The sequence below is a fragment of the Peromyscus eremicus genome, unplaced genomic scaffold (assembly GCF_949786415.1).
Source record: "Peromyscus eremicus unplaced genomic scaffold, PerEre_H2_v1 PerEre#2#chr22_unloc_1, whole genome shotgun sequence".
NCBI lineage: Eukaryota > Metazoa > Chordata > Mammalia > Rodentia > Cricetidae > Peromyscus > Peromyscus eremicus.
This window is the reverse complement of record NW_026734286.1, coordinates 3,507,362-3,525,696: the sequence shown is the minus strand read 5'-3', so window position 1 is coordinate 3,525,696 and position 18,335 is coordinate 3,507,362. Positions and strand designations below refer to the sequence as shown.

At 42.8% G+C, this 18,335-nt stretch overlaps 2 protein-coding genes across 2 annotated transcripts; both read right to left on the bottom strand.

Moving 5' to 3' along the window:
- Nucleotides 1-3,746: 3,746 nt before the first annotated feature.
- On the bottom strand, nucleotides 3,747-4,640 carry LOC131900778 (zinc finger protein 791-like). The gene is made up of 2 exons (XM_059252095.1): nucleotides 4,360-4,640; nucleotides 3,747-4,281 (listed from the first exon to the last, which is right to left on the bottom strand). Exons 1-2 carry the CDS (start codon nucleotides 4,620-4,622, stop codon nucleotides 3,789-3,791), a joined length of 756 nt encoding a protein of 251 aa, XP_059108078.1. The 5' UTR covers nucleotides 4,623-4,640; the 3' UTR covers nucleotides 3,747-3,788.
- A 2,297-nt stretch (nucleotides 4,641-6,937) lies between these two features.
- LOC131900422 (putative KRAB domain-containing protein ZNF788) lies at nucleotides 6,938-14,686 on the bottom strand. Its single transcript, XM_059251641.1, has 3 exons — nucleotides 14,591-14,686; nucleotides 7,199-7,325; nucleotides 6,938-7,002 (listed from the first exon to the last, which is right to left on the bottom strand). Exons 1-3 carry the CDS (start codon nucleotides 14,684-14,686, stop codon nucleotides 6,938-6,940), a joined length of 288 nt encoding a protein of 95 aa, XP_059107624.1.
- Between the last annotated feature and the right edge of the window lie 3,649 nt (nucleotides 14,687-18,335).

Genomic DNA, 18,335 nt, shown 5'->3' with positions numbered 1-18,335 from the left:
TATCAAAGCAGCGTGTAGCCCAGAAACCTCTTTTTTTGTTTTGTGCTAGCAAAGGCTAAATCCACCACACAGCTTAGTGTGCCACTTGCAGAGGCCTCATTCCCGCCTTACTGCAGGTCGAGCATGCACGCCAGGAACCCGCCATAGTAGCTCAAACATGCAGGCTGCCGCTAGCTTAAAAGAGACAACTAGGAGCTCTTTTTAGCTCCGTTTTAGAATCTTTTTTACTCAGGTTTTAGGTGGAAACTCTTGCCAACACGTTGGGTGCCATTTGTAGCTTAAGTTTTCCTGCCTGGCCCACAGTTAGGGCAAATCTCTCTCACCCGCCAGTCCCACAGCCACTCAGACCCAACCAAGTAAACACAGAAACTTATATTGGTTACAAACTGTATGGCCGTGGCAGGCTTCTTGAGCCTTCCACAAATTAACTGCTATGATTTCACAAGTACAGAATTACATTCAACATTGAATCACTCCTATAAGTCCCCTGAATTAAACACCAATTGTGCCAGAAAACAATCTATTGCTACTGAGGGGACATGAGTACATATGAACATATTTAGTGGAAATTACCAAGTCTATAGTGCACATAATCTTTCCCAAGAGGACACAAATATCTTTTAGAATAATGACTGAAGAAATGACAATAAAGGATAAAAATATCTGTAAAAGCAGAATTTACAAAAGAAAAACTCCATAATTAGATGTATATGATACAGGTAGCTTGCCACATAAAAGAAAAAAATTAGCAAACTTGTAAACATGATCTGACTTATGATTTAGCTTGGTAGTACCCACCTTTAATCTCAGCACTTGGGAGGAAGAGACAGGAGATCTCCATGAGTCTGAGTCTAGCCTAGTCTACATAGCACATTCCAGGAGAGCCATGGCTACATAAAAGAAAGATCCTGTTGCAAAATTCAAAAGGAACCAGTCTCCCCAAATGTATTACATACATACTTAAGCCTATCATCTGATTCGATGGGAAGGTTAACATTTGTTATTCCAGAGGTGATGGAAAACCGTTCAAACTGAAGACAGGTAGGCAAGTAGAAGAAAACATCAAAGCCATCCAAGAGAAAAATAAACATACACATAACAGAATGGATATAAGTCAATACAGAAATAAAAGTGGTTTAGGACTGGGGAGATGACTCAGTGGGTTAAGAGAATTTGCTGTGCAAGCATGAGGAACTGAGCCTGAATCCCTAGTACCCACATAAAAGGTGGGGTTTCATCACAAGCCTGCTTTTATCCTCAGAGCTATAGTAGGTACAGGTAGATGATAGATCACATCTTCCTGACTGCCAGGCCAGCTCCAGGCTAGGACCCTGTTTCATGGAAGAAAACTGGTGTGCTAGAGCAAGAAAACATGTTCATAAGTCACTAACACATATACCACACATAATTTTTTTGAGGTATTAAGACGTTGTTTAAAATTAAACATAGATTAACAAATTTAAAGAATTGGATGCTAGAAAATGGTCCTGATGTCTAGCTTGTATGAATGTATCCAATGTTGGTGTCACTATATGTGGCAGTTTCTTGGGTAATGATTACGAAGAAGTACTATTATCTTGTAGGTACATATGGACATGCATAATCTTACACATGTCCAAGCAATGTTACCCATAAAGGCAATAACTAATGAGGAAATTATTTAAATGATTGATAAAATAAGTACTAAGTTATAATATTTGACCATACAGCCCTGAAAAAGGACAGCAGATACATTCAATATTTTCATGATAAATTCTTAAGTGCAAAAAGCAAGTCACATGCCAACACTAACATGTTTGTAAAACAAATTATGTGTGTGCAGGCATATGGATGTGTCAGAAAAAGTGCATTGCATACCATCAGTCTTCCAATGCTGGTGAGTGCAATTGAATAGATAAAAATATGCTTGTTTTCCTCCCTTAGTCTAAACTTGTAACAAATGTGTGATGTTTTCACATATTTCCTGTGATTCTTAGAGATCCAATATGCTTTCGTCAAATGTATGAAAGAGGACTATTTACAAGATACTAAACTATATTTCTTAAATTTATTTTTGTAATTAAAATATAAGATGAACCTTGACATATATAACATCGGAGCAGCTTGCAAAGACTTGATATTACATATAACTCATGCAAATTAAGTCAACATCCACCAAATTAAATAAGCATTATTTTCTGCCATAATTTTAGGCATTGTTTGTATAAAACCCATGTATCAGAAAGTAGGCAAAGTAGGATGTTTGGGTTTTTTTTGTTTTTTGTTTTAGATTTATTTATTTATTTATTATGTATACGGAAGAGGGCGCCAGATCTCATTACAGATGGTTGTGAGCCACCATGTGGGTGCTGGGAATTGAACTCAGGACCTCTGGAAGAGCAGTCAGTGCTCTTAACCTCTGAGCCATCTCTCCAGCCCATTTATTTATTTATTTATTTATTTATTTATTTATTTATTTATTTATTTATTTATTTAGGTTTTTCGAGACAGGGTTTCTCTGTGTAGCTTTGCATCTTTCCTGGATCTCACTCCATTGACCAGGCTGGCCTCAAAAGTAGGATTTTTTTTAGAGAAAAGGAAATACTCTGAAGTGTGTAGAATAAAACTAAAAACAGTTTTAGAAGTTTAAATTAGATTTTTAAAATTTATTTAAAAGCTTTTTTTTTTCCATTTTACATACCAACCAGTTTCCCCTCCCTTCCCTTCTCCCGCTCCCCACCACCTCCCATCCACTCCTCAGAGAGGCTAAGGCCTCCCAGGGGGAGTCAACGAAGTCTGGTGTATCAAGTTAAGGCAGGACCAAGCCTCTTCCCTCTGCATCAGGGCTGAGCAAGGTATCCCTCCATAGGGGATGGGCTCCAAAAAGCCAGTTTAAACACTAGGGATAAATCCCGGTCCCACCATCAGGGCCCCACAAACCGCCCAAGCCATAAAAATTTTAAACTGTTGTTTTTTTTTTTTTTTTATTCATGAAAAACAATGAGTTAGACATTCATGAGGCATAGGTAGATGGATCTCTGGGAGGTCAAGGCCAGACTGCTCAACATGGTGAATTTTAAGTTATCCCATGCTATACAGTGAGAGCCTGTCTCAAAAATAAAACAAAACAAAAACACCAGCAACAACAAAAGCAAAGAAGAATGAGACTACACTAATGCTATGAAAGTGGTAATGAAGACTTCACAAATTCTATATTTTAGAATTAACCTGCACTATATTCATGTCTGTAAAAGAACCTGGGATAATTGAAAAATCTGGAAGATTTCTCATGTGTGAAAGATTTCTCTCCCAAATATTAACTTCATTGTCTGTTGGGGCCCTGAGAGAACTAAAGGCTGTCTACATTGCGTGCACAAGGTTTCTCTCCAGTGTGAGATATTTCACACCTTCCTCACAACGAGAAGAATGCGGACGACGTTCTCTCATTGCTTGCAGCCTTTCTCCAGTGTGTCCGCTCCCATGTGTTTGAAGGCAACTGCTAGTACTAAAAGCCACATTGATTAAAAAAATAGCTCTTCAAGCCTGGCAGCGGTGGTGTGCACCTTTAATCCCAGCACTACAGAGGCAGAGGCAGGTAGATCTCTGTTAGTTCAAGGCCAGCCTGGTCTGCAGAATGAGTTCCAGGACAGCCAGGACTACATTGCGAAATGAAACTCTGTCTCAAAAAACAAACAAACAAACAAAAACTTACCTCTCCACTATGACATTTTCCCACATTTTCAGCATTAACTTTCGTTCTCCTGTAGTTTGATTTCTGTAAGAACTAACCAAAAGAAGACTTTCTCTTGCTACCTACAAACATCTTTATTTGTTCTACTATGAGTCAGTGCATGTCTTCCCAAACGGTATGATGTCAAGAAGCCTTTCCCACACTGCTTACATACATAAGGTCTCTCTCCAGTGTGAGTTCTTTCATGTATTTTCAGTTGATTAGAAGCTATATATCCTTTCCCACACTTCTTACATTCATAGGGTCTCTTGCTGCTGTGGATTCGTTCATGGATTTGAACATAAAAAGCATAACGAAAGCCTTTCCCACACTGCTTACATGCATAGGGCCTCTCTCTTTTGTGGATTCGTTCATGTCTTTGAACATAAAAACCATAACGAAAGGTTTTCCCACACTGCTTGCATGCATAGGGCCTCTCTCCAGTGTGGATTCTTTCATGTGTTTTAAGGGTACTGGAATAACCAAAGGTTTTCCCACAGTGCTCACACACATAGGGCCTCTCCCCAGTGTGAGTTCTTTCATGTGTTTTTAGAGAACCAGAACAAGTAAAGCTTTTCCCACATTGCTTACAAACAAAGGGATTCACACCACTGTGAATTACTTCATGCTTTTGCAATTGGATCAAAAGCCTAAAGGCATTCCCACAATCCTTACATACATAAGGTTTTTCCCCAGTGTGAGTTCGTTCATGTACTTGAAGGTTACTAGCAGTAATGAAGGCTTTCCCGCATTGTTTACATACATAGGGTTTCTCTCCAGTGTGGATTCTTGTGTGTCTTCGAAGGGAAGTAGAGCAAGAAAAACTTTTCCTACACTGATTACACGTGTAGGGCTTTGCACCACGATTACATACAAAAGACTTCTCAACAGTGTGAGTTATTTTATGTCTCATAAGGTAACCTAACCTAACAAAGCCTTTCCCACACAGTTCACACACATAGGTATTTTTACCACAATGAATCTTTTCATGTATTTTTAAGAAATTGAGATATGAGAAGCATTTCCCACATTGCTTACATACATAAGACTTCTTTGCTTGGTCATGTTGTTCATAGCTTTGATCAGGTCTGAAACAAGGAAGGTCTTCTTTGTAGTCCTTATTTTTAGGTTCCTCTCCAGTGTGAGCACTTTTGTGTGTCTGAAGGGACAGAGGAGAACTGGAGCTGCCCCCAAACTCCTTATGTTTATACAACTTCCGTCCATATTCCTGGTCTTTATGAGGTTTGTGTCCTATCTGATGAATTAGGGGTGCTAGAGATGAATGGCCAATGCTCCTTTCTCCACACACATGCTTCTCACATGTGGAAAGTCCTGGGCAAGATTTCAGGTTCACAGAAAGCTCTGGAATATAGCTGTAGATTTCTGTACACTGAAGACTTTCTTTATATTCACAGAATTTCTCTACCAGTTGGCTGCTGCAAAACAAGTGGAGAGTACATGACTAAGACTTGGTTTATTAATGACTGAACAAAAGGAAGGTTGGTTTCATGCTGAGAAAAAGTTTGTAACATGTTTGGACTGCAATGCTTTCCAAGACCACTTGAGGACAGTTAAAAGAGAAACAATGGTATTCATGTATGATGGGGTATATCACCTTGAGAACATTAGGTAATCCCATAGCATTTTAACACAAATTTGAATCCACAATATTATACTCATTCTGAATATACTTCAAATACACTGGATCCACCAGCATATTGGAGATACCAGCAGGGTGGAATGACCACTGGGGACAGAGCAGATATGGTGTGATGCTGGCCTGAGCCTAGGAGATACCAGCAGGGTAGAATGACCACTGGGGACAGAGCAGATATGGTGTGATGCTGGCCTGAGCCTAGGAAATACCAGCAGGGTGGAATGACCACTGGGGACAGAGCAGATATGGTGTGATGCTAGCCTGACCTAGGAGACAATCTATATGTGCTACCAGTGGCAGACCTGGAGAAGTGGAGCTGACTAAGGTCTTGGGAGCCCAGAAACAGTGAGTCTCCACCAGATATGAGACATTAGATTGTTTACACTGTCTGAGGCTGAGTTTGCCTTGATTTGATTATTACTATGCCCTTGTTCTTCCTCTTGGAGTACGAAATTATGTAACTGACTTTTTGTACCTACACTTCAAAGACTCTTCACTTTTTTTTTTTTTTTTTTTTTTTGGTTTTTTGAGACAGGGTTTCTCTGTGTAGCTTTGTGCCTTTTCTGGAACTCACTTGGTAGCCCAGGCTGGCCTCGAACTCACAGAGATCCACCTGGCTCTGCCTCCCAAGTGCTGGGACTCTTCACTTTTTCAAAAGATACTTGGATTTTAAGGGAACTTCGACTTTTAAAGTATTGAAATACCTTAAGACTATTTCTTAGCTTTTTTAAATTAATTTTTCTTTTCTTTCTTTCTTTCTTTTTTTTTTTTTTTTTTGGTTTTTGAGATAGGGTTTCTCTGCATAGTCCTGAAACTTACTCTGTAGACCAGGCTTCCCTCTGTAGACCAACTGGTATTAATAGTAACATGACATCATGGAGACAAACAAAAAGGACAGCTAACGGCTTAATATGGGGTGTTTGTGTCTCACGTCGACAAGGAGTCAATTGTGCTGGTATTTTGTCAACTTGACAAAACCTAGAGTCTTCGTAGGGAACTTCAATTGAGAAAATGTCCCCATCACACGGGCCTGTAAGCAACCTGTGGAGCTTGATTGACAAGCAGTGTGGAAGTGCTTAGTTCTCTGTGAGCAATGCCACTCCCAGGCAGCTTGTCAGGAGGTGTATAAGAAAACAAAGTAGGCAAGACAGTGAGCAGCAATCTTCCATGGCCTCTGCTTTCTGTTCATGCCCTTGACTTCCTGCTTGAGTTCATGCCCTAATTTCCCTTGACTGCAAAATACAAGGTGAAATTAACCCTTTCCACATCAAGTTGCTTTGGCTCATGGACTTCATCCCAGCAATACAAAACCAAATGAAGACACTCTGTATGGCATAAAGTGTGTATATATGAACTACGATAACACATCACACGTGACTCATCATATTCTAGTTGTCCTCAAAACTGAAATGTTTGGGATGTACTATTGCTGATGCTTAACATACGAATTTTAGGAGAGAGTTTCCTGAAAGCGGTTTGGTGCTGGATATCAAATGCATCTTTTACCTCTTTGTAAAATGTTCTATCGCACCACCAGCACTCTAGAATATGGTTATCTTTCAGGAAACAAATTACCTTAGTTTTCTCCAGAGATTTTCACACTCATTTACAAACTTCTGGTTTTCCAACTTGATTCCTAAAATGCAGAATCAGAGAAATAGTTAAGAATTATTATTTACAGCAAAAATAGATAACAGCTAAAGTGAAGGTATAAGTGATCTGACACATGCACCCCCCCCCTTCCCCTTCCCATATTCCATTTCATACATCAACACTGGTAAGCTAGAAACATTGTCCTGTGATGGGCTAGAAAAGGCAATGCTCATGTGTACCTATAGCAGCCAGGTTCCTCAAGGTTTCCTGCATCACATCTTTGTACAGCTTCTTCTGGGATGGATCCAGCAGAGCCCACTCCTCCTTGGTGAACTTCACAGCCACATCCTCAAAGCTCACTGACTCCTAAAAGCACACACGTAGATTTCCAGGAAAGTGAGCCCCATAGTACTGGAGATATACACAGAATTAATGAGAAGTTGACACGACACTATGTTCCACAAGTTGTCTTGGTCATCACACTCTACTGCTCATACAGACTAAGATTCCTCCAAACACAAACTGGAGCTTTCTGGGAAGGAAACATGAAGATAGCATGAGCTCTTGTGCACACCACTGTGCTAATTTCTCTTTCTGCACTGCATCTTTCTAACAACTTTTATCACAAATTCTGATGGTTTAATACCCTCCAGGGAGTCAATATCAGCAGTCCTTAGAATGTGTGTGCTTAGAAATGTTGGACAAGCCGGGCAGTGGTGGTGCACGCCTTTAATCCCAGCACTCGGGAGGCAGAGCCAGGCGGATCTCTGTGAGTTCGAGGCCAGCCTGGGATACCAAGTGAGTTCCAGGAAAGGCGCAAAGCTACACAGAGAAACCCTGTCTCGAAAAACCAAAAAAAAAAAAAAAAAAAAAAAGAAATGTTGGACAAAATAATCTCCTGGTATCTAGGAACTGAGATCTCCAATGATTCCTTTCCCCCAAAGCTATAAGAACTCAGGTAGATTTCTTACAGAGTTGATGACAACTATATCTCAAGTTAAAAAAGCACATGAACATCATCTGTTCTCCCTTAGAGTCCTTGGAATAATCTCATAGGCATCAGAGAAATATTATCTGGTTAAACCTGAATATTTTCTCTCACTGATGACTCTTTATCACTTAGTTTGGGAGACACTACTTATGTATTTTTTATACCTTAATTTACTATGTGTGTGCATGAGGGTGGATGAGCATGCTCCAGTGCTCTTATGTAGGTCAGCAACAACTCGTGGGAGTTGGTTCTCTCTTTCCATCTTAACAAGGGTTCTAGAGATTGAATTCAGACCATCAGGGTTGCATAGAAAGTGCCTTTACTGCTGAGCCATCTCAGCAGGCCTCTAGTTAATAAGTTAATACTCACAACTTGTTAGGAAGCTGAGCATATCTCCTGGGGTTGCACTAAAGGCCAGTATTAGAAAGTATATAGCTGGGTCCTCTGGACCATTCTTAATCACACAGCAAACCAGACTCATGATGAATAATAATTTATATCATTTGTGCCTTAAGTTGATTTCTATTGCTATGATAAAACATGATCAAGTGCAACTTGGGCAGGAAAGTATTTATATGGACTACAGGTTATACTCAATCACTGAGGGAAGCCAAGGCAGGAGACTCAGGAAAGACATGCCCACAGGCCAATCTGGTGGAGCCAGTTCAACTGAGATTTCCTCTTCTCAGGATGTCAAGGTGACAACCAACTGAACCATCTCACTGGCCCATCACACCATTTTTATTTGGGAATGTCACTGGACTATTAAACAATGGAAACATGTTCTTAGACAAAGCTCTAATTCACCAACATGTCACCTCTATAATCTGTAAAACATGCTTTAAAGTAAAATACTTGATTTAATCTATTACCTGCAACTAATATCTGTAATAAATGTCTAAAACCAGTCCCCTACACAGGGCACTTTGCTCCCTCATTGAAGGTGGCCATGTCAGAAGAGCAGCAGATGACACTTGAACTTTGGGAATTCAGCCCACCAAGAAGCAAAACACTGATAGGTGAATCTGATAGGCAAGGCCCCGAGGGCTTTGGCTCCAGAATGTCTCTTGCTCCAGCTGTGCCCTTACATATTTGCCACTGCCTTTTTCTCTGGTATCTGGTATGGTGTGAATGGGTGTGGGGGATCCCCACTGCCCTTAATATAGTGTGATTATCTCATGAAAATATCCCATTCTACTGGGCCTTTTTACCTGTGGATTATTATGAAGATAATTTCCTCTTAAGCTGTACTGTTTAACTGAAGTAATAATTTTATGCAATAATAGTGTTAGTTTAAATAGAATTTTGATGATTAAGAATTTCTAACAAATACAGTAAGGGGTTATTATAGAGGTTAGTTTAGTTTAGTGGGAAAATTAATAGAGGTAAAGGTAGGATATAGTGTTCTCCCAATCCTTGATAAAGTAGGAGCTGCAGAGTATACCAAGGAAGTGTCATACAGGTAGGACTTTTGAGTTTCTTTTGAGGAGCTGTATAGACTGTGGCTTAAGTTAATGACTGAGGTAAAGAGTCCCAGGCGTTAGCTCAAGTTCTTTTTGATATTGGGAAATGTGTTCACAGGTTTCGGTGTGCACCATAGCTAAAACAAACTTTCTTTTCTATACACCTGGTCTTTTACCTTTTTTTTTTTTTTTAAAGATTTATTTATTATGTATACAGTGTTCTGTCTGCATATATGCATGCAGGTCAGAAGAGGGCGCCACATCTCATTACAGATGGTTGTTGAGCCATCTCTCCAGCCTTTAAACACTTGACTTCAGGTAACTAGAAAACAAAGAACTGGATGGTTAGTTGGACTGGGCTCTAAAATAAAGTGAAACTACTAACCTGTTTTTCTGGCAATTATAAAAACTACCTCCTATATAAACAGTTATTCCTGAAAGGCTCCTGATTTATGAGAAGTCTAAAAGACAAATGTTTAACTGTATGTGGGTTCTTAGGGATAATTTATTTTTCACCTGTAATATATAAAATGTTTAATCATATGAGGGATATGGAAAACATGCTGTTTTTTACTTATATTCATTGTCATCACTCACTTAAAAAATAGAATGTAACCACATTGTAATTTTGATATGGCTTAGAAGATTTTGCTGGGGTATATTAGCTGTAAGGAGAAAAAAAAGACCAAAAGGAAGATATCTGGAAGTTGTGGAGAAGTCATCGGGAAAGAAAAAGAAAGGAAACGTCAGGGTTGAAGAATAGAACAGAAAAAGAATAGAGCATAACAAAGACCAAAAGAAAAATAAAAGAGGAACTTTATCCCTCAGAAAAAAAGCTTGTGTGTTTCTTCTCTCTGACTCTGCATCTTCTTCCCAGTCTCTCTGATCTGCAGAAGGCTGGATCCTCTGTACCTCCTAGAAGCCACAGGTTGCCAAGTAAAAAGCCCAGTGACAGATGTTAGTTACTGTTGATCTGAGCTGTCCCCAAAGCCCCTTCTCCCCAAATGAAAACCCCAAACAGGCCCTCATCACAGCTCTTGGCTGCCCACTACATTGTTAGTGCAGAGGTAGAAAAGTCCCCACCACCCTTCGCGTGAACCCTGAGAGCCACAGTAACAACCAGCCTGGAATATAAGTTCATGGTGTGATTGCATCAAGGTTATAGGGTAAGAGATCACATTCTGATTGAATTTAAGCCCCAGTCCACGTGAGGAAAAACATATCTGTTCCTGTAAATCTAACCCAGAGCTGGAGAATTCACAGTATTAATAATACTAATTTACAAATTGTAACAATCTCAATATCTATCTCTAGACTCATAGATAAGTGCAACACTTATCCTTGTGAGAAATGTTTCTGTGTGCAGTGGACAGTGATTAATGCAGAAAAATTCACCACTTGTGAAAGTGAAACAAATAAGTGTCTATGGAGTGCTCAGGTATAAACAGAACATCTACACTATACCTCTATCTCCCACCCGGGTCCTCCAGGCTCACGAAACATTGATCAGTCAAGGGCAGAATGATTGTAAAAGTCAGACACTGGGCTGAAACAATATCTTCTAGACATGATAGGACTACAGCATAAAATAACAGCAATTATGTTCATCTGCAGGAGATGAAGCCAGTCAGCATTTTCAGCATGCATGAGGGATAAGCTGATAAACCATTCACCATTGTTTGAAGAGTTATATCTCTTGGTAAATCAACTGTGCTCCGGAACATGGCCTTTGAACCTTGTACATAAGAGCAGCAAAAACTAGCCAGGTGGTGGTGTTCCACTAACCCCAGTGCTCTGGAGAAAGAAAGCAGGGAAATCTCTGTGAGTATGAGGCCAGCCTGGTCTACACAGCTAGTTCCAGGACAGCCAGGGCTACACAGAGAAATCCCATCTCAAAAAACAACAAAACAAACAAACAAACAAACAAAAAACCCAAGCAACCAACTAACCAAATAGATAAATAGATAAACAAACAAACAAACAAACCAAACCAAAGGGTTACTGCATGTTTTTAGAGATCAGTGTTCCATCTAAGCTGTCTACTTAGTCTCCATTAGAATTCCTGTCTTTATCCATACAAGGTTTAGGTTAAAGACTAATTAAAAATTTTAAAACAATCAAGTTAACACTGTAGCATAAAAATTGACAAATCATAGCTCTAAGTAAAAGTTTAAAAATCTTTGATTAGAGAATTATCTTTATGGCAGCTATATGTATATAAATACTGTCTACATGTCCATATTATTCTGTATACATAGTATCAAATTTGTTTATGAGTGAGTGCAGGTGGAGAGGCAGCTCAATTGTATCTCTCCAGGCCCAGAAAACACAAATTTAAAACTCAATGTGGCCTTCTTGGGGTAAACTACAAAGGGAATCCGATGTCTCCAGGCATATGTTGGGGACTGATGTGGTCTTCACATTCAAAGAGAAGTAATGAAGTACACATACTTGTATCTTTTTGATAGGGTGGCATCTTTTTGATCATTATCCCAATGGTCTTTGTCTTAGTATTGGTTTGCGAGATGGTCAATACAAATCCTTATCATTTAAAAAATAAGCTAAGAAATAAGCTAGCTTTTGTAGGTCATCTTTCTCCAAGTTGAAACATTCTCTCCAAATTGAAATATTTGCCCCAAGGAGGAGGCTTCACCAGCCTCAGGTGGTAAAGAGCAGGTAAAACCAAAGATAACATATCCAGAAAGAGTAAAAACTTGGAAGATTGCTGCAGATCCCTACCAACAGGCTCAAATGGAGTAAACAGTTCCTGGGTATGGAGCCTCGGCTCAGCCAAACTGCTGGAAGGCATGTTGGGACTGTGGAGCTGCATGGAAACTGAGTAGAAGAGTCTAAGAGTGGCAGAGGCTGAGAGACAAGATAAAGATTTGCCCCTTAGCTCTTTAACTTTACTTATGTCCCTGGTGTATATCTGTTCCAGCAGATTTCCGTTCAGTTAACAGACACTCTCCAGAAATCAATTGCGGTGTATAAACTGCTCCAAAGAGACCTACATCATGCTAGCCCCAGGTAGTATACTGCAGAATCAGCCAGACCCGGACTTGCAGAAGGCCAATGTAAACTAGTCCAGCCATGGTGATTGCTTGCTGTCTCTTCAGGCTGGGTCAGCCCACCAGCTGCTTCCAAATGGACCCTACCATTGCCTGAATCTCCTCCCTCCCTCTCCCAGGCTTTGATCAGCATTCTGGACTTCCTGGGCCCCCAATTTCAGCTGAGAAGCATTTACAGAAGAGATTACACGTACTCTTACCGTTGACACAAGGCTGGGATGTCAGATCCAAAGGAAACACCAATACCTGAACTCCATAAAGCAGCCCAAGGACCTCAACCTGGACAACAGGAGCATTTCTGGCAATGAGATCAAAGCCAGTATTTCTTAGGAACTTGGGAAGCCAGTTCCCCTCTACCAAAAGGAGGCCTTCCCCTTACCTCTGGCAGGCGTCTGGCTGCCTGTCGCACCTATTAGCATATGAAAGGCTGGTGTGTAAGTACCTGTTACACATTTCAAAGTCCAAGCTAGCATCTGATCCCCACCACCTCCCTTATCCTAAACTTCCTGCAGTTCATGGGCTTCCCTTCCTCGACTGAACCTCTAAGCCAGCTACTCTTGCAGGGAATTTTCTCTCTCTATGCTATGATCCCGCTTCTCTCACTGTGGTCTCTCTATCCTGTAACTCCGTTATTCTCCCCTCTCTCTCAGATAGCGGCCATGTCCGGTCTGCTGGCCATGTCCAGTCTACTTTCTCTCCCTGCTCTGAACTCTGCCAGATGCCCCAGGCTATTCTCTCTCATGTCTACAATAAAAACCTTCCCCTTTATCATACCAGAGAACAGTCGTGTGTCAGTTTACGCAGGCATCTCTGCACCTGCACTGCTGGCACTTCTGATCTGGTCCCTACAGACTTCCCCTTAGGCCTGTGACGTCAGGCCAGGCTGGGATCTCTGCAGCCTCTTCAACCATGTCCTAGCCATTCTGTAACCTGAGCTGTCTATCATTGTGTGATCTGCTGGATAGTGTCGGTGATCAAACTGTGATAAAGGGCAGGAGTGGTAGTGCACATCTTTCATCCCAGTACAGGAGGCAGAGCCAAGTAGCTCTGGGAGTTCAGTGCCAGCCTCCTCTACCTACATGGGGAGTAGCAGGGCAGCTGGTACAAAATAGTTACACAGTGTCTCAAAAAACAAACAAACGAACACAACAACCATACTGGGATATATGGGCAAGAGTAGTGGCACGTAAGTTTTAGCCCCAGTACTCTGGAGGCCCGGCGGACGAGGACCGACTTCTCTTGATTCAAACCCAGGACAAATGACCAAGGAGCCTATTTAACACATCAAAGGGGACCTGGCCGCCAGGTTTTCCCAGCATCTCACAGTCTACCTGTTTCAGGGCTCTCCTGCCTCGCAGTCCACGCCCCCTACCTAGAACTCTGCAGCCCTGGGGCTGGGCTGCCTGTCCCTTGTTGCCAGCTCTCTTTGTACCTTCCCACCTCCTGGCGGCTGCACCTGGTTCCCCTCTCTCCTGTCTCCCTTCCCCTCCCCTCTCTTGTCACATGACTCAAGGGACCTGTCCACTCCGGACTTTACCAGATGTCCCTGGGTCTGACTCTGGCTATGCTTTCCCATCTATAATAAACTTTCTCCCCCACCACACCTAGAAGCAGTCATGTTTCCATTTTTTTTTTCCTTCAATTTCCACAACAGTGTTGTCTACATAGGTAGTTCCAGGCCAAGCATAGTGAGACTTAGTCTCAAAAAAGAGATAGAAAGAGATTGAGAGAGAAAGAGAACACTTCAGAGAGAGAGAGAGAAATGAAACAAAATAAACAAGAACAAAAAACAAACAAGATAAAAGATTGGAATAAAGCACTCGGATTGCCACTGCCCAGGTAGGAAGCAAAGTCAGGCTTATTTGACAAATTACCAACAACAATGCTGGTGAATTTGAGTAGTCAATAAATTCTCACACTGTAACATGCCTGGCAAAACTGAGGATATTTTAAATACTGAAACAATGGACTCCCACCCCATCACCACCACCCCGCCCCCGCCCCCCCATGAGAATTTCTTCAGGAATCTCATGCTGAAAGAAGGAAAAGATGCCAATCAAAGGGGGGGGGGGTTGTCTCTCAGAAAGAGATTTCACACCCTTCTAATACCTTGTCGGACGCCCTGCTGGGAAGAGGCTGAATCCCAGCAATGACGGTCATTGGAGGGCGGGACCACACCTTGACCGGCCCTGCTGGCATTTGCATGTCCTTGGTCCTCTTTAAACTTCCTCACTTCAGGACCCTGAAGACAGACTTAGGGTCCTCCCTGCTTCTCTCTGTCCCTCTCTCCATTGTGCATTCACTGAATGAATCTTTTTCTGTTTTCCACTAATTACTTGGCTCTCTTTATTGGCTTATTGAGAACAGGCCTGACTTAGGGCACAGCTTGGGAATGTCAAATTCAAGAACACAAACGTGCCTATTTGTTGCTCATATAACAGCCTCAAGGCTCTTGGGGTCATTGTTAGACAAACGACGTTACAGGATAAGCAGAAAGGGAGCTGAGGAGAGCTTCTTTGGACAGTTATAGCATCAAGCCGCAGGCAGCCATGTTGAAGCCCTGAAGGGAGAAACAGTCTTCAGTTCCTGAGGAGTGAGGGAAGTTACCTGCTCAAAAAGGTTTAGGGTGGGGACAGGAATAGTCAGTGTCCCCAGACCTAACCAAAGAACAGGCAGTGTGAAAGAGCAGTGGGGTGAGGAACTCTTAAGGACTAGAGCCCAGAAGCAGGGTATGATGGTGCACCCTTTAATCCCAGCATGGGGAGCAGAGGCAGGCCGATTTCTGAGTCTTAGGCAGCCTTGTGTACAACACAGGTTCCCGGACAGCCAGGGCTACACAGAAAAACCCTGTCTCAAAAACCAACCAACCAACCAACAAACAAACCAAAACCAAAAAACCCGAAGACTAGTGCCTTGACTCTAAGCCATCCTGCATCTAGTTATGACAGAGGGAAAGCAAGGAAGTGTCCACAAAGGCTTGGTTTTCCCCACCTGAAGCGCAGTTGCTCCTTGGATGGGTAAAAGCCTCGGGTCATGAGGAATTGTGTCGGGCTGTGCAGGGCAATAGCCCCTAGCCATAAGGAATTGCTGGGCCTGAGCCTGACCATTCACTCCTCTTCACCTGCAGAAACAATACGCCTGGGTCCCACCCTGACTCCACTCCCAGTCAAACCACAAAAACTAGCTTTAACTTCCTGGCGGCTACTTAGGTGTAAATACAGACTCTCTAAATGCACTCATCCTTCATCCCGGAAAGGTTGGGGTCCCTTGCTGTTCCAATAAAGTGGTCTCAGCACATTGTGATCATGTCTGGCTGCTTTTCTGTCTCATTTATTTTTACATTGAGACTCACAGGTGCTCTGGGTGGCTGCGCCCTGAGACACTGCATGGGATGCGGCGAGCTTTTGGGGAGAACGGGCCAGTGACCAAACAGTCACCAGCCACAAAGATTCCAGTTCCTCACTTTAGCACATGAGCCCCAGTTCAACTCCTAAGACTGCCCACTCCCAACCCTCTGGTGTCCAGACTGCAGAGACGCGGACTGCGGGCGCTAAGCTAGCAGACACGCCGCAGCATGGAGCCCTCAGGTAAGGAGGGGACCGCGGCACTGCTTGCTGGTCCAGCTCCACCACGCCGGGTCTGAGCAGCGTGGCCCAGAGGAGCCAGACAAGGCTCAGCTGCATGCAGGAGGTCAAGTACCCATTACCGCCTCGAGATTACTGCTGCCTCCTCCCAGTACCTGGGACGAGTCAGCATGCACCATTTCCAGCCTCTAGGTGTCCTGGTGTCGGTCTGACGCTCCTGAAGTCAGTGAAGGCGACCTGGATACCTGGGACTGGGATATGGGATCTACTTCCAAAGAACACACACGTGTCGGAGAGTGGGGGAGGATGGGGAGAAAGAAAGGAAAGTAACAGACCTGATAGGGGCAGATTGCTTCACCTATGGAGCAAACTCCTTGTTGGGCAGTACATGCATTCAAATAAGACCGTGATAGGCCAGCAAGCCTTAGGCCCGCCTCCTGGAATCCCGGGGACAGGAGAAGCAACTTTCACTGAGTAAGGTAGAGATCAAATTACAGACTCTAGGCCTCTCCAGATCCCAGAATCCTGCTGTCACCCATGCCTGAACCCCATGAAGGGCTAATAAGGGGTGCTGAAGAAAGCTGGAAGGTGTGAAGGCAATTGTAGACCTTGGGGTTGGGTGGAAAACGCCTTTCAGAGCTATAGTCAGTGGCTGTATCTGCCTCCCTGCTCTGTGGCTGTTGTGGTCTCCCTCAAAGACCAAGTACCTTCCAGGAAGATGTCAGGGCTAGATATGCATCTTTGTGGTAGAGCCTTTGCTGAGCATGTGTGAAGGCCTGGGCCCAGCTCTTGACCCCACTACACCTGCATTAAAAATAAGACAGGAATAAAACTAGAAACAAATAGTCATTTTTAATTATGTTTACGTGTGCCCGTCTGTGTGGGGGTTTGCTCCTGTGACAGCAGTGCCCCCAGAGGCCATTGGATGGAATCCTGTGTGTCATCCACGCTGCTGTACAAAATGTCGTTCCTCGTTGTGGTGAAAACAAATGTTAGGGTTAAAATGGATGTTAGGATGTTGGGTTGAGGAGCTAGGAAGACAGCTTGGTGACTAAGAGCATCTGCTGCTCTTGGGCAGCAGACTGCTGTTCCCAACACCCGCCCGTGGCAGTTCACAACTGAATCTATCTCTAAAGCAGTGGTTCTCAGCCTTCATGTTGTGGTGACCCCCAACCATAAAGTTATTTTTATCGCTGCTCCATAACTGTAGTTCTGCTGTTATGAATTGTAATGTAACTATTTTTGGAGATAGAGGTTTGTCAAAGGGTCACATCCCACAGATTGAGAACCACTGCTCTAAAGCATCTATTCTCTCTGGCCTCTGGGGGTACCTTCCCACACATGTCCATACTCACACATATACATAAATAAATGTAAAAAAAATAAAAATTTTGTTACACCTATACACAATTGAATATGTAAAAATAATTTTTTAAATGTTGGTTGAATGTGGCGAGGTTAGGGACACTGAAGAAAGAAGTAGGAAGCCTTGCTTCTGGACATGAGGTTGCCAAGCTGATCTCAGGAGGAAAGCCAAGCTGATCTTGATGGTCTCAGACTGGCATGTGTGAAGCTCACCCCACCCGGGAGTCACACACAGGCACTGGTGTCCTTTCACATGTCCTTGCACTGTTCCAGCTAATTTTATGTCAAGCTGACACAGACTAGAGTCATCTGAGAGGAGGGAATCAAAGTTGAGGAAATACCTCGGTAAGACTGGCTGCAGGCAAGCCTGTAGGGCATTTTCTCGATTAGTGATCAATGGGTCAGGGCCCACCCCGTTGTGGGGCCCTGGGTTAGTGGTCTTGGATTCTGTAAGAAGGCAGGCTGAGCAAGCCATGGGGAGCCAGCCACTAAGCAAATCCTCTCCATGGTGTCTGCATCAGCTCCTGCCTCCAGGTTCCTGCCCTGTTTGAGTTCCTGTCCTGACTTCCACTAATGATGAACAATAATATGAAGTATAAGCCAGGTAAACCCTTTCCTCCCCAAGTTGTTTGGCTTACGGTGTTCCATCATAGCAACTCTCCCACTAAGTCATGCACTCAATGCACCTAACTGCAACAGACTAAATAGTGGGAATGGACGGTTTTAAAAGCTTCCACCTTTCCAGGAAGGAGAACAACCCAGACAAACCAACAGGCAAGGAGGTAACCAAGTCAAACTGGAGCAGTGTCCAGATGGTTGAATGCCCATTTGTGACTAAATAAACTTGACGCTGCACTTAGGCATTTCCACTACTAGAAACTAATAAAATATGTGTAATAGGGTGG